The sequence below is a fragment of the Sinocyclocheilus grahami genome, unplaced genomic scaffold, assembly GCF_001515645.1.
Source record: "Sinocyclocheilus grahami isolate Dianchi unplaced genomic scaffold, SAMN03320097.WGS_v1.1 scaffold510.1, whole genome shotgun sequence".
In the NCBI taxonomy this organism is placed as follows: domain Eukaryota; kingdom Metazoa; phylum Chordata; class Actinopteri; order Cypriniformes; family Cyprinidae; genus Sinocyclocheilus; species Sinocyclocheilus grahami.
The window spans coordinates 166,772-181,133 of NW_015505689.1; the positions used below are offsets into that span (position 1 = coordinate 166,772).

Consider the following 14,362-nt stretch of genomic DNA (forward strand, 5'->3'; position numbering starts at 1 on the left):
GAAATATTTAACCTAATTCAATATATTCTGGTTTTAAATTCAGTTTTCTTGGAAAGAAAGACGCGTGTCTTTGCGAGACTTCAGTTCATTGGTTGCAGCGCAGCGCTTCACGTCTGATGTGTGACACACTTAAAGTGCAGTAAATGGTACAACAATTGCACTACAAATTAGCGTGTTTATTAAAAACTAGATGGAAAGGTAAAAAATGAATGGTTTCCATGGATCTAGTCTTTGCATCTGTTTGTTAGATGTTTGAATCAGGTCTCCTCTGTTGGCTGAGTTTTCCACCAACTGGCAACCCAGAGTGTTGAAATCCTATTGGCTAAACCAGCAGTGGGCGGAGTCACAGATCAAAACAAAAAACAGACATTCCGACACGGAACGCACAGTTCAAAGTAGAATAACTAGCTGTGGCACAGATTAAAAATATTTTGGCCATTGCTTGTGTTTTTCATTATGAAAGACAATACGCTGTGGACTGTGAACTCACCATGCAGCTCGTGGCGTGTCTTTAGCAAGCTCCTCCAGTCTGTCCAGCTCTTCTAACTTCACCTGCAGGTCGCCCTCCTCAATCACAGTGGAGATTTCTCTCTAAACACACACGGCACACCACAAAACATATGAAACATCATCACTACTAAATAGGGGAGTGAGATATATCGTCTGCGATAATATCGTAATTGTTGTTTTAACGATGTGCGATTTGACATTATCGAGTATTTTGCAAAAAACATTCAAAACATCCCTACAGAGCGCACGCATGCATCACGTGAAGCCTAGACTAGTGCGCGTGCGCATTTAGTGTGTGTTCTTTCACTGCATGATTCAGGCTATTAAAATGCATTTAGAATGATCACAAATTCAAGACATGATGGCAGAAAATGTATATATTTATACCACTTCATATAGTTATTCAGTTTCACACGAAGAGTGCCGTTTTTCTCCAAAAATTACCATGATTTCAAATGTGACGTTGAATTCAGTAAACAATAAGTTAATTAAGAGACTTATGTTTCAGACACCATATTGCTTGTTTTTGCTTTATACATAATAAAATGCAGAATACAGCCACAGCGCTGTTTTGTGTCTCTGAGCAACACGACGGTGTTTCGTTCCTGAATGAATCACTCGTTTAAATGATTCGGTTCAATCGCAATGACTCACTTATTAACAGTGATTTGCTGCCACCTACTGGCGGCTTTAATTTCGGCTTTTTTTTCATGTTTTAAATCATATCAGTATTCAACGTTTTATGTTTAATATATCAAAACATTATTTATGCATTTGTAATTGCAGGTTAAAAGCATTCATGTCTTGCATTAAACAAAATACATGTGTGTAAATGCATCTAAATGCCACGTCAGATGCAGCTTCTGTGTGGATTTCATTTGCTCGGTAACAGCCCAAATGTCTTACTATTCTAATTCCCTGATTAAATGTAAGAATTTGACTCAAAAGATAATGGACACTTTTAGAAAAAATGGCTTTATAAAGGTAAAAATGCAAAAATAAAAGTTTTAACTTATTGGAAAAGATGAATTTCTATCAGTATGAACCGACCACCACACAGAATATTAAAAACATTAGGAGTCAGCTGTCTTTGGCAGTCCTTAAGATACCGGCACAATAACACACTTACACAAATGGCACAAATATCGTCTATTTATCGTTATTGATAAAATCCCATAAAATATCGAGATATCATTTTTTGTCAATATCGCACACCCCTGATATTATATCAACATTCTGATATTATATAGACCGTTCAATGTTACACGGATCAATCCGTCAAATTACACGCATGTAATCTGTGAGATGACGGTCATTCAATTCTGACTTTATAACACGCAATTGTGAGAAGAAGAAAAAAGTCAGAATTGTGAGATAAAAAGTCGCAATTACCTTGTTTTATTCTTTATTTAGTGGCGGAAACGGGCTTCCATAGAAAATTCCTAATTTTTAAAATGTCTATTTTTACAGACTCTTCTTAGAGCGTAGCATACGAACCAACTTCTAATAATACACTGCTCAAAACTACGATTGTTCACAATGTAGTTTTACTAGCTAATAAAAAAAAACGTAAAACTGCGCAGCAATGCGAGTTCCATGTTGTATTTAAAAATAGTTATTTATATTATTTTTATGAACAGATCTAAATCAACATATCTAAAATATATTTTTGTCACTGGTTCGAAAACAAATGATTCGTAAAGGATTCTAAGCTTCGTTCGGAAAGCGCCCGGGTGTTCTCGCCAGTCTTGAATTTTAACGTTATTATTATTTTATTTATTTTTTCCCCTTTATTCAGTTCCATCGCACGAAGGGACAATGCAAACAGGGAAACGTTGCACATCTCAAAGCATGCAAAACAGAACAACAGCAACAACAAAAACGCTAAATTAATACAAACATATATATATATATATATATATATATATATATATACGCATATATATAAAATAAAAATAACAGAATGAAAAGAAAAAAAAAACACATACATTAGGGCAGTTACATAATTTTGAAAAGCTTTAGAATTTGTATTGTTTCTGTTAGCTTCTTATTTTGTGATCTCAAATTAGAAAGGGTTTCAAAGTATATTTTAAGATCGGTGTCACAAACCCTAACACATGATGGTTTCTTTTGAATTATGAATATAAAACTCTGCGAAGACAAGTAACAGATTAATAACATAAATGTGTGTATGAGGAAAAAGATGGGTTTCGATAACAAAGTAAAACATCACGAGGTTCTAAATGAAGGGCTGTGTTTAATTTTTAAATGTCATGTCTAATTTAAAAAGTCAACCCAAAATGAAATAGAAAAATCTATTTATCACAAACACTATGCATATATCTGCTAACAACTGCATTTACATGATGATATCTGTGAATCACTGTGTAAAGTACTTCTTTAGAAATGACATATTTATATGGTAACATCCAAATGCTGCGCCAAGACACACAATGAGGTTTAAGCCATTCTGATGGACTATTTTAGCGTTGTGTGTTACCTGAACTAAAGTCTGCAGCTGGCTGATGAACTGTTTGTGCATGGCTTCGGTCAGCTGGGGGTTCTGCTTCGACACAGGCTGGAAACAGTGGGAAAACCTGTCGAAACTGACACACAGAGTGGAGCTAACTTAACAAAAACACACCATGCGGAGGAAGGGGAACGCTGTATTAGCATTAGCATTAGCGTTAGCATTAGCGTTACCTGGCGTTGTCCAGCAGCCACTGCAGACTCTTCTCCATCACTTTACCGAACAGCTTGAGTCTCGGTTTAGATTGCGACGACTTAACCGAGTCGTTCCGACGAGACGAGCCACGTTCGTCCACTTTATCCACACTGCTTTCCGCGGAGACGGATCCGCCGCTCTTCTCGGGCTCCGCCATGTTTCTGTTGATGTTTACAAACGGGCCCGCCAACAGCAAGCGCGTCACGCTACGGAAAGCGAGCAGCCGCCAGTTTCAAACCGTACACGCAAAACGCGTTTCTTCCTCTTTAAAGGCGGATGGCATACAACTTTTCGGTGCATTAACGCCCCCTACTGAGTAAGAGTGTGGGTAAGGGTCATAATCTAAGTTTCGAGTTTTATTTGTCATGCCTACAGGTGTCAGAGACAGAATCTACATTGCAACCCTTGGAATGCACTATATTCGAAGCCTATATGTTTCCTCGAGTGTTTCTTCCTGTTACTCTATATTTACCAACAATCTATGCATGCATATAAAAGCATCTCCCTGTTCTTTCTTCTTCTTCCTATTGCCATCTATCCCTCACATGTTGTTTGGGTAAACCCTTCGGTTCACTCTTACTATACTTTTTTCCATCTATAGCACACATGTACATACAATTTATTCTTTTTTTTGTGGTTTATATTTATGCATGTGTATTTTATTCACATCTCACTTTTATTATCTGTGTGTTGTTGTTGTCTCCGTGTACTGGAAGCGTGTGACACTATAACAAATTCCTTGTATGTGCAAGCATACTTGGCAATAAAGCTCTTTCTTTCTTTAACAGCAGCTGTGTTGCTTTCTTAGCTAGTCCAGGAGTGTGCGAGCATATCCGCGTCCCGAAGAGAGGACAACAACTCCTGCACCTTTGACTCGGCGAGGGTCTCTGACATGATTACTTTATTGCAGCCTAATAACACTTCACACCTGCACTAGCAGAAAAGTCACACGGGACTTCAGTGCTGTCCCTGTAAACAGAACAAAACACAGCCTCTAAGTGTATTTTATACAGTACTGTCATAGGTTGTGTTGTTTTAAATATGTGCAGTAAATAAATGTGTATTTTATTATATTTATAGAAGTCTCTTATGTTCACCAACACTGCATTTATTTAATTATTAAATACAGGAAAAGCTGTAAAATATTATTACAAGCTGTTTTTAATGTGAATATAACTGATTTCTGTGATGCAGCGCTGAAAATCATCTTCAGAAATGATTTTAATATGCTGATTTGCTGCTCAATTATTATTGGTGTTCAATTAATAATGTGAAAGAGTTTTTGCTTCTTAATATTTGTGTGATACATTTATTGTTATCTATACAAAGTTCATTGAACAGCATTTATTTGAAATTATTATTATTATAAATTTTTTTTGTCAACATTATAAATGTCTTTACTCTCACTTTTGATTTATTTATTTTTTACTTTTGGTCAGTTAAAATAATAAAAGTATTAATTTCTTCCCTTTTTTTTTACCCCAAATCGTTGAATGGTAGTGTATCACGGTTTCTGCTAAAATATTGTGCAGCACAACTGTGTTCAACATTGATAATAATCAGAAATGTTTCTCGAGCAGCAGATCAGCATATTATACTGATTTCTGAATTAAATGATGCTGAAAATTCAACATTACATCACAGGAATAAAATACATTTTAAAATATAATAAAACGGAAAATAAAAAAATGACTGTTTTCACTGTATTTTTTGATCAAATGAATGAAATCTGGAAAAATATATAATGTAAATATATATGTGCAAACATGTATAGTCTATATTTGAATGGCGTGTAATTGCTCTGTACAGATTTGAATGTTTCTCAGTGCTACTGTCATGATGAAGAACCGCGGAGCTAAGCTGACACGTGATCACATTCATCAGATGACACGCATAACCACACGAGATATTCATAAATAATATTTACCTTGATGCATGGTGCTTTATTTTTCTAAATACTGACAAAAAATAAAGTTTTTGTTTACATAACATATGCATACTGTGTTTCTTTATTATGTATATATAAATACAAACACGTGCATGTATATATTTAAGAAAAATGTGTTATGTTTATATATTAAATATATTTATATATCAATATGTATACTGAATGTGTGTGTATTTATATATACATAATATATAAACGCAGTACACACACATATATTATGCAAACAAAAACTTATATTTTGGATGCGATTAATCGCGATTAATCGTTTGACAGCACTACTTAAAATTATATATTATTTTGCATTATTTAATTCATATTACGTCATATCGCTTTATGTCAGAAACGAAGACCTTTATCCTCTTTTATCCGCAAAACTAAATTATTGTGCATGCTTTTCTGTGTATTGTCACTCAAATAAGTCACACACTGAGGTTAACCCCTTAGCATTCCTGTAAAATTGGCCTAAAACGCCTAAAAAAGGCATACCCGGAGCACTACTTAAAATTATATATTATTTTGCATTATTTAATTCATATTACGTCATATCGCTTTATGTCAGAAACGAAGACCTTTATCCTCTTTTATCCGCAAAACTAAATTATTGTGCATGCTTTTCTGTGTATTGTCACTCAAATAAGTCACACACTGAGGTTAACCCCTTAGCATTCCTGTAAAATTGGCCTAAAACGCCTAAAAAAGGCATACCCAGAGTAAATTGCATGCTATTCTTGAACCATTTGGAGTATATGCATGGTTCTGGTCTCTTTTGAAAGGTGACACTCTGAGGTGTGTTCCCCAACAGCCAGAATCACAAAAATCTCAGCTTTCCAAAGATATAGGACATGTTTACCTTTATTTATTTATTTATTTTGCTGGTCTCGAAGTTAACCCTCAAAGCATGTAGTGCACCGCGGACGGCACACTGGAGCTGTATGAGGTTAATGACTTTGACTATGTTCACCAGGTATAACTGCGTAGGCCTCACATTTGGAAAAGTGGACACTGGACAATCTGGAGCAGTTGCCGAGAGGCGAGTCCATTTCTCTAGTGTCTTCCTCTCAAACTCAGCACCAGTTCAGGGATATATCATCGGCACATTTAACTTTGCAGCCCTATGATAAGGTGAAGACACGCGCTTCTGTGTTTGAATGAAATACTGCAGAGACGAAAGAAACTTAGCAAGCCTGAGGAACTGAAGACTCACAGATCAGCAAAAAAGACAAATAAGACTCAGTATTATGAACCCACACACGCTGTTCTCCCTCTGAACAGATGGACTGAATAGTGCAGCACATCATCTACACAAATGCCTCACATGTGGAACCTTTCCTGTTAGCTTTAATCTCCACTACGACTTTCATTTTTAGTTTACAGGAAACATTTTTTGGTGGGGAAAAAAATTAAAAGTTACACGAGTCGACACATAAACCTATGATGTGCAAACAGCTGTGTTTGCGTTCATATTCTGGCTTCTGGCTTTTTATAATAAATGCATTCAGTGTATCTTAGGGTTTGTCCTAGGCCATATTCTTTACATTCATTCTCTGCATTGATGGGCGAAATCCTTTTTAAATTGCATTACTCTTTTACTCCAAGGGAGTCCGCCATGGTGAGGGTTTTCCAATTACGGTTTGATCTAAAAAATATTAGGCTTTAAACAAAACAAAAAGACACAACATTAAGTTAACTTCCCCTAAAGATAAAAAGCTAAATGTTTCACCGTCTCTGATTATGTAATGCAAGCATCTTAAAGTATGCAATTGCATGAAGATGACATTTTATTATAGGCCAGGTTTAAAATGCAATAGTCAGTTTTATCAGAGGGCTACTAAAGTTTGGTCACTGTTATGTCAGCAATGCAGAGAAACCTGGAGTAATACTGTACGATTAACTGAGAGTCTGTTTCAAAGTACGTGAAAAATTAAAAACTTAATACTTTTCTATACTTTACTCCAGGTCCTTTCCAGGTTTTTTTTTTTTTTGGGATACATTGTAGCAATAGCCAACAATACATTGTATGGGTCGAACTTATCCATTTTTCTTTTATGCCAAAAATCATTAGGATATTAAGTAAAGATCATGTTCCATGAAGATATTATGTAAATTTCCTACCGTAAATATACCAAAACGTAATGTTTGATTAGTAATATGCATTGCTAAGAACTTCATTTGGACAACTTTAAAGATGATTTTCTCAATATTTAGATTTTTTTGCACCCTCAGATTCCAGATTTTCAAATAGTTGTATCTCAGCCAAATATTGTCCTGTCCTAACAAACCATACATCAATGGAAATCTCATTTATTCAGCTTCAGATGATGCATACATCTCAATTTCACAAAATTGACCCTTATGACTGGTTTTGTGCTCCTGGGTCACATTTTTGCTCACATCAACTTCTGGCTAAAATCTAATGCAAGAGTTGGAATCTGTTTCAGGCTAATCTTTCAGACTCCCCTCGCCTGAACAGGAGTGTGTTATTGAGAGCTGCTGCCACTGAACGCTCAGAAAACACATGTGAGAGATGCACAGAGGACAGTAAACGGCGTGGTATGGCTTTATACACGCCTGGAAAGTATGCATGATGCGTTACAAATTAACTTTGTACATAAAGTTTCGATTTGCAATTTGTACACCTGTTTTGCTTTGAAATGTACTCTTCAGAGGGCAATACCACACATAATCATCCGAGCATGACGGTTCTGTATCTGAAGCTGGACTGTAAGTTCACGTAAATAAAAACAATTCAGTTCAGTCTGAGTTTAAGGGTTGATGTCACCCTACGGTTTCTTTGATGGCAACAGCAGGCGTCGGTCCTATATGAGTCCAGATGTAGCCTTTTTCTGGACGAACCGGTAATGTTGGGAAAGGGCAGCTTCTGGATTTGAAATACTCTGATGGGGCGTGACACACAAACTCCAGGTACTCCATTTTTCTTGGCAAGTCCTCCTCAGGGCCTAAGCAAAGATATCCAGGATTACCAACTCAATTTAAATATCCTTTAACAATGAATTAATCAACGCAGGCCTGACATTCGGAGTAGAGCACATCTGTCTGCAATAGGGTGTGCGATACTGACAAAATAATCTCTCAATATTTTTTTTGACTTTTTTCAATAATGTTAATTAAACAATATTTTGCAGAGTGTTTTGTGCTGGTACCTTGGCTGGTTTATGGATAATTTGATATGACACTAAAACAAAGTCCCTGTCTTAGCGTGCGATTCATTGATTCAAACGATTCGTTCAAAACGGCTGATTTTTGAATCACTGACTGAAATGATTCATTCAGGAACGAAACACTGCAGTGTTGCTCTGAGATGCACAAATGTGAGCCTGGAGCACAAAAGCAGTGTTAAGTCGCTGGGGTATATTTGTAGCAATAGCCAACAATACATTGTATGGGTCAAAATGATAGATTATGCCAAAAATCATTAGGATATTAAGTGAACCATGTTCCATGAAGATATTTTGTAAATGTCCTACCGTAAATATATCAAAACTTAATTTTTGATTAGTAATATGCATTGCTAAGAACTTCATTTGAACAACTTTAAAGATGATTTTCTCAATATTTAGATTTTTTTGCACCCTCAGATTCCAGATTTTCAAATAGTTGCATCTCAGCCAAATATTGTCCTATCCTAACAAACCTTATGCTTATTTATTCAGCTTTCAGATGATGTATAAATCTCAATTTAAACAAATTGACCCTTATGACTGCTTTTGTGCTCCAGGGCCACAAATGTTCAGCTCCAGTTTTGATTGGAACTCTTTTCATTGTCAAAACAGAAAAACAGACAATATTGTGTCTAAAATGTAACTCGCTCAATATTAACTTCTTGTTTGTTGAACAGTAGCATAAAATGAATATCACATTTGCATGAGCAAGGAACAAAAACAACGTGTTCCTGCATGAACTTACCAACAATGTATGTGCCAGGATCAAACCGATCTCGAGGACTGGCCTGAGTCGGGATCAGCCAAGTTAACGCCGCGCTTTTCTCACAGTACTGATCCTGGACGAAACCACGAATCTGTGCGTAATACGGCTTACCGTCGTCCTCGTCTGTTACTTTAATGACATCTCCTGTTTGATAATAGACGCCCTGAACACAAGACGAGTAGCTTAGTGAATAAATAAGTGGCAGATAGAAAAACACTTTAAACAAACACTCTGAACAGTAGAAAGGAGTGATGATTATTAGGGCTGTGCGATATTGAAGAAAAATGCGATGTGCGATAACTCATTAAATAATGCGATATTCGATACGATAATGCTTAAAGTGTCACATGCTCAGATGAAACAGTTTTACTCAGCTGTTGCCGAGTCAGTTCTGTGAACTTCTACAACTATCTTGTGTCATATATATATATGGTTATTAGTATGTATGTATGTATCAAGAGCTCCTGTAAAACCACAACACATTCCTCGTGTTTGCGCACACTTAAGTGACGAATAAAGCTCATTCTGATTCTGATTCTAGTAAGAAAGCACCCAAACAACAACTTCTGAAAGTGAACGGTAGTGTTTTACTCGAGCATTACATAAAAATGTAATTTTAACATTGGTGTAATCCTTTTAACCTGAGTTTAGGAACTGAATAATACAAAGGAAAAATAAAAACCTGCTTAGAATTTACTCTTTGAATTCAATATGCACTGATTCTTATTTAAGCTACAGAAGTTATTTAGGTCAGAGCAGTGAGTTATTTTCTCTTTGTCTTTTGTTCATGGCCCCAAATATTGCAAACTGTAGCGATATGCATATTGCGATATTTCGATAGCCCTAATGATTACCTTGTAAAACATGGACTCTGATGTGACGATCGTTGACACGGACTCTGGTGCTTTGATAGGCTATGGAAATATAAGAAGAGAAGGAGAAATAATGCCATTGAAGCATTTTCACCCAAAAATTAAAATGCAATGAAAATATGTTCAACCTCAGGCCTGGTGCAGATGAGTTTGTTTCATAATAAGATTTAAGGAAATTTAGCATTGCATCACTAATGGATCCTCTGCAGTGATAGAGGACTCTCATTTTAGCCAGAAGTGGATTTGTCTTATGCAAACTGTAGCGATATGCATATTGCGATATTTCGATAGCCCTAATGATTACCTTGTAAAACATGGACTCTGATGTGACGATCGTTGACACGGACTCTGGTGCTTTGATAGGCTATGGAAATATAAGAAGAGAAGGAGAAATAATGCCATTGAAGCATTTTCACCCAAAAATTAAAATGCAATGAAAATATGTTCACCCTCAGGCCTGGTGCAGATGAGTTTGTTTCATAATAAGATTTAAGGAAATTTAGCATTGCATCACTAATGTATCCTCTGCAGTGATAGAGGACTCTCATTTTAGCCAGAAGTGGATTTGTCTTAATTAGTTTCAGCTTTTGTCTTCTCCAGATGTTAACTGATGGACTGGAGTGCTGTGGATTACTTGTGATGCTTTTATCAGCTGTTTGGACTCTCATTCTGACGGAACCCATTCACATCCATTGGTGCGCAAGTGATGCAATGCTACATTTCTCCAAATCTGATGAAGAAGCAAACTCATCCTAATCTTCGATGGCTTGAGGGTGAGTGCATTTTCATTTTTGGGTGAACTATTCCTTTAACCCACATACTGGAGGAAGAAAACACCCAGAAACAATCCTGAATGAAACGCACTTACATTTTTCAATTTGAAAACGTGTCGTCTACCCTTTCCTTTGGTCGAGACTTTCTTCTCAGAGGCCGGAGCTTTGTACTTGGTGCTCCGTAACCGAGCGGAGCGTCTGTGGATTTCTTGTTTGGACTATAAAATACAAGATTAGTTTTTTAAAGCTTTGTATAATGGTATTTAGAAGTAAACATAATATAACTGCTTGATGGGGGCGACCCGCTCCATGTAGAAAACTAATCAGACTAGAGTTACTTTTTTATGGATTACATGATTGCATACGGTTTACACAATAGCAAAAAATTATTCATAACTCATCGATTCTCCTTCATGCCATCTTTTAAATTTTCCTTTCTAAACTAGCTTATATGCACTTGGAAAGTCTTCCAGTTTTGTGGACATTCACACGAAGTCACTGTCACTGCATTTTGACCATTGGATTTACAAAAATCATTTCAGGTTTGAACATTGCATCAACTACTGACAAACACATTAGTTTTAATTTGAATTATCACTCTGTAGGTTATTTAACCATGTTTTTCTATATCTTTAGAAGGTTTTTGTCTTTCAAACACATTAAAATGCACAAATTCATTAATTCACAAACGTTTTGACTCATCTGATCCTCTTTCAGCTAATATATTTTTACTTAAAGTACCCCAGAGATATTAAAATGAGATCACATTTGCATGTTTATGGTTCTGTGACATTACGTTTTTATGATTTAATAAATTATTAGCTTTTCATTAAACTCATAAACCCGCTGCAGTTCCTTCACAAACCCAGTTTGGGAAACCTTGATGCAAACTCCATATAATGGACTTCTATGGTTCCCCCCTGAGTTTAAACATCCAAAATGCAGTTTAAATGCAGCTTCAAAGAGCTCTAAACGACCCCAGCCGAGGAAGAAGAGTCTTATCTAGCGAAACCATTGGTTATTTAAAAAAAATAATACTTTTTAAACTCAAACGCTCCTCTTGTCTAGCTCTGGGTGAACTCTGTTTTTCCGGTTCAATACAGTTAGGGTACGTCTAAAAACTCCCACCTCATCTTCTCCTCCAACTTCAAAATCGTCCTAAATCGCTGTTTTGCCGGTTTTTTGTAAAGGGCATTTGATCTTCTTTGCATGTTCACTTTAGGGCCTTTCGCACCGCTTTAGTTTCAGAACTAAATGGACAGTACTAAAGTACTGGGACGATTTTGCGCGAACTATTTCTCAGTAGCATTTAAAGGGTTGCATTCGCACCGACAGTGTGTACTAGGAAGTGATGTAAGCCGGTCGACAGCGACGTCATTTGTGCGCGGCGTTCAACAACAGAAACATAGAAGAACAACATTAACAACAGGAGGACGGAGGACGCTGTGATCGGAGCTGTGTGTTTGTGGTGTCTCACGGGTTTCACAATAATGGACATGGAAAGTCAACGTATACGTAAAGCGATTGAAAGAACGGAAAGGAGGACTAAGAATCTCCAACGACAACTGGCAGTGCTACATTTGCTACACGTGGCAGTGCTACATTTGCTACACGTGGCAGTGCTACATTTGCTACAACTGGCAGTGCTACATTTGCTACACGTGGCAGTGCTACATTTGCTACAAGTGGCAGTGCTACATTTGCTACAAGTGGCAGTGCTACATTTGCTACAACTGGCAGTGCTACATTTGCTACAATCATGGCGGGTGAGGGCGTTTTCATACGCGTTTGGCCAATCAATGTCTACTTACCAGATTAGTACCAGTTGTGCTGGTTAGACCCTGCTCTGGAGTAGGAGCTAATTTGGTTCTCGAAAAAGGCAGTACGGTACTAAAATCGCTCCCAGTTCCGGCGGTGCGAACACGCCGAAAAGTGGATAGTTCCACAATTAGTTCTGGTACTATGAAAAGGTTCCCGCGGTGCAAAAGGGCCTTTTGTAAACACTGGGTCGGTACTTCTGCAGCGATTTAGGACGATTTTGAAGATGAGGTGGGAGTTTTTAGACGTACCCTAACTGTATTGAACCGGAAAAAACAGGTTTGAGTTTAAAAAGTATATATTAACTTTTTTTTTTTTAGAAAATAACAGATGGTTTCGCTAGATAAGACCCTTCTTCCTCGGCTGGGGTCGTTCAGAGCTCTTTGAAGCTGCATTTAAACTGCATTTTGGCTGTTTAAACTCAGGGGGGAACCATAGAAGTCCATTATATGGAGAGGAATCCTGAAATGTTTTCCTCAAAAAACATAACTTCTTTAAGACTGAAGAAAGACATGAACATCTTGGATGACAAGGGGGTATTTTTTTTGTTCTTGGAAGTGAACTACTCCTTTAATAACAATGAATGGAATATATAGATAGATATATATATGGGTATGGTACAAGATTATCTTATTTAAATCAATGCAATAAACGAGATATGCCTAAAATGTGTGCTGTGATTGGATTACATTACTAACTATATTTTGTGTCATGTAATTTGTCATCAGTAACGGGTTAGTTAGTAAGTAATGTGCCCAGCTCTGTGTGCAAAGCTAGTTTTTAAGCAAGTCTTCAGACCTGTTTCCCTCCGCCGTTATTCTGCTGGATGCTGGAGGAAGCAGATGCTCCGGAGCCGCCGCTGCTTGAGCTTTTACTCGCGCAGCTGTTACACAAAATCTCCCCCTGGCTGCCTTTTTTCCACATGGAGGAAGAGTTGGTCTTGCAGACAGCGCAGCATGGTTTTAGACCGAGAGGCATGTTTGCTGAGCAGCAGCGGCAGCCTGCTAATGTTCACAATCGTTATTTCTGAATTAAACAGTCGTTTTTCCTGTAAGAGTGCAAGCCAAAACTACAATAAATGTCGATCTAAACAGACATCCTTCATTTTGAAAACAATGAATGATAAGTACCGGATGTTTCACCACGGGGGAAAAATCAACATCCGGGAGGAGAATTTGTAAATTTCATAATAAAGGTCCTGATTTCGCGATTCTTACTTTCAAAAGAAAAGTCTGGGGGAAAGTCTTCACTTGAGGGTGAGTGTGTGTGTGAGTGTGTGTGTGAGAGAGTGTAAGTGTGTGAGTGAGAGTGTCTGTGTGAGTCTGTCTGTGTGTGTGTGTGTGTGTGTGTGTGTGAGAGTGAGAGTGTAAGTGTGTGTGTGTGTGTGTGTGTGTGTGAGAGAGTGTGTGTGTGTGTGTGAGAGTGTGTGTGTGAGAGTGTGTGTGTGAGAGTGTGTGTGTGAGAGTGTGTGTGTGAGAGTGTGTGTGTGAGAGTGTGTGTGTGAGAGTGTGTGTGTGAGAGTGTGTGTGTGAGAGTGTGTGTGTGAGAGTGTGTGTGTGAGAGTGTGTGTGTGAGAGTGTGTGTGTGAGAGTGTGTGTGTGAGAGTGTGTGTGTGAGAGTGTGTGTGTGAGAGTGTGTGTGTGAGAGTGTGTGTGTGAGAGTGTGTGTGTGAGAGTGTGTGTGTGAGAGTGTGTGTGTGAGAGTGTGTGTGTGAGAGTGTGTGTGTGAGAGTGTGTGTGTGAGAGTGTGTGTGTGAGAGTGTGTGTGTGAG

The 14,362-nt window shown here is 37.5% G+C and overlaps 2 protein-coding genes across 2 annotated transcripts in view; both read right to left on the bottom strand.

The window, feature by feature from the left end:
• pmf1 (polyamine modulated factor 1) overlaps positions 1-3,477 on the bottom strand; it is a 4,820-nt gene extending 1,343 nt beyond the window's left edge. Inside the window, exons 1-3 of the mRNA XM_016237267.1 lie at positions 3,214-3,477; positions 3,011-3,116; positions 491-591 (exon numbers count right to left, since the gene is read on the bottom strand). Coding sequence (XP_016092753.1) covers positions 491-591; positions 3,011-3,116; positions 3,214-3,392 — 386 coding nt within the window. The 5' untranslated portion in view covers positions 3,393-3,477. The remainder of the gene's footprint in view (positions 1-490; positions 592-3,010; positions 3,117-3,213) is intronic.
• Positions 3,478-7,492: 4,015 nt separating this feature from the next.
• On the bottom strand, positions 7,493-13,725 carry LOC107554704 (GATA zinc finger domain-containing protein 1). The gene is made up of 6 exons (XM_016237290.1): positions 13,627-13,725; positions 13,390-13,582; positions 10,869-10,991; positions 10,305-10,364; positions 9,108-9,291; positions 7,493-8,140 (listed from the first exon to the last, which is right to left on the bottom strand). The coding sequence occupies exons 2-6, from the start codon at positions 13,567-13,569 to the stop codon at positions 7,959-7,961; spliced, it is 729 nt and encodes a 242-aa protein (XP_016092776.1). The 5' UTR covers positions 13,570-13,582; positions 13,627-13,725; the 3' UTR covers positions 7,493-7,958.
• Positions 13,726-14,362: the final 637 nt, after the last annotated feature.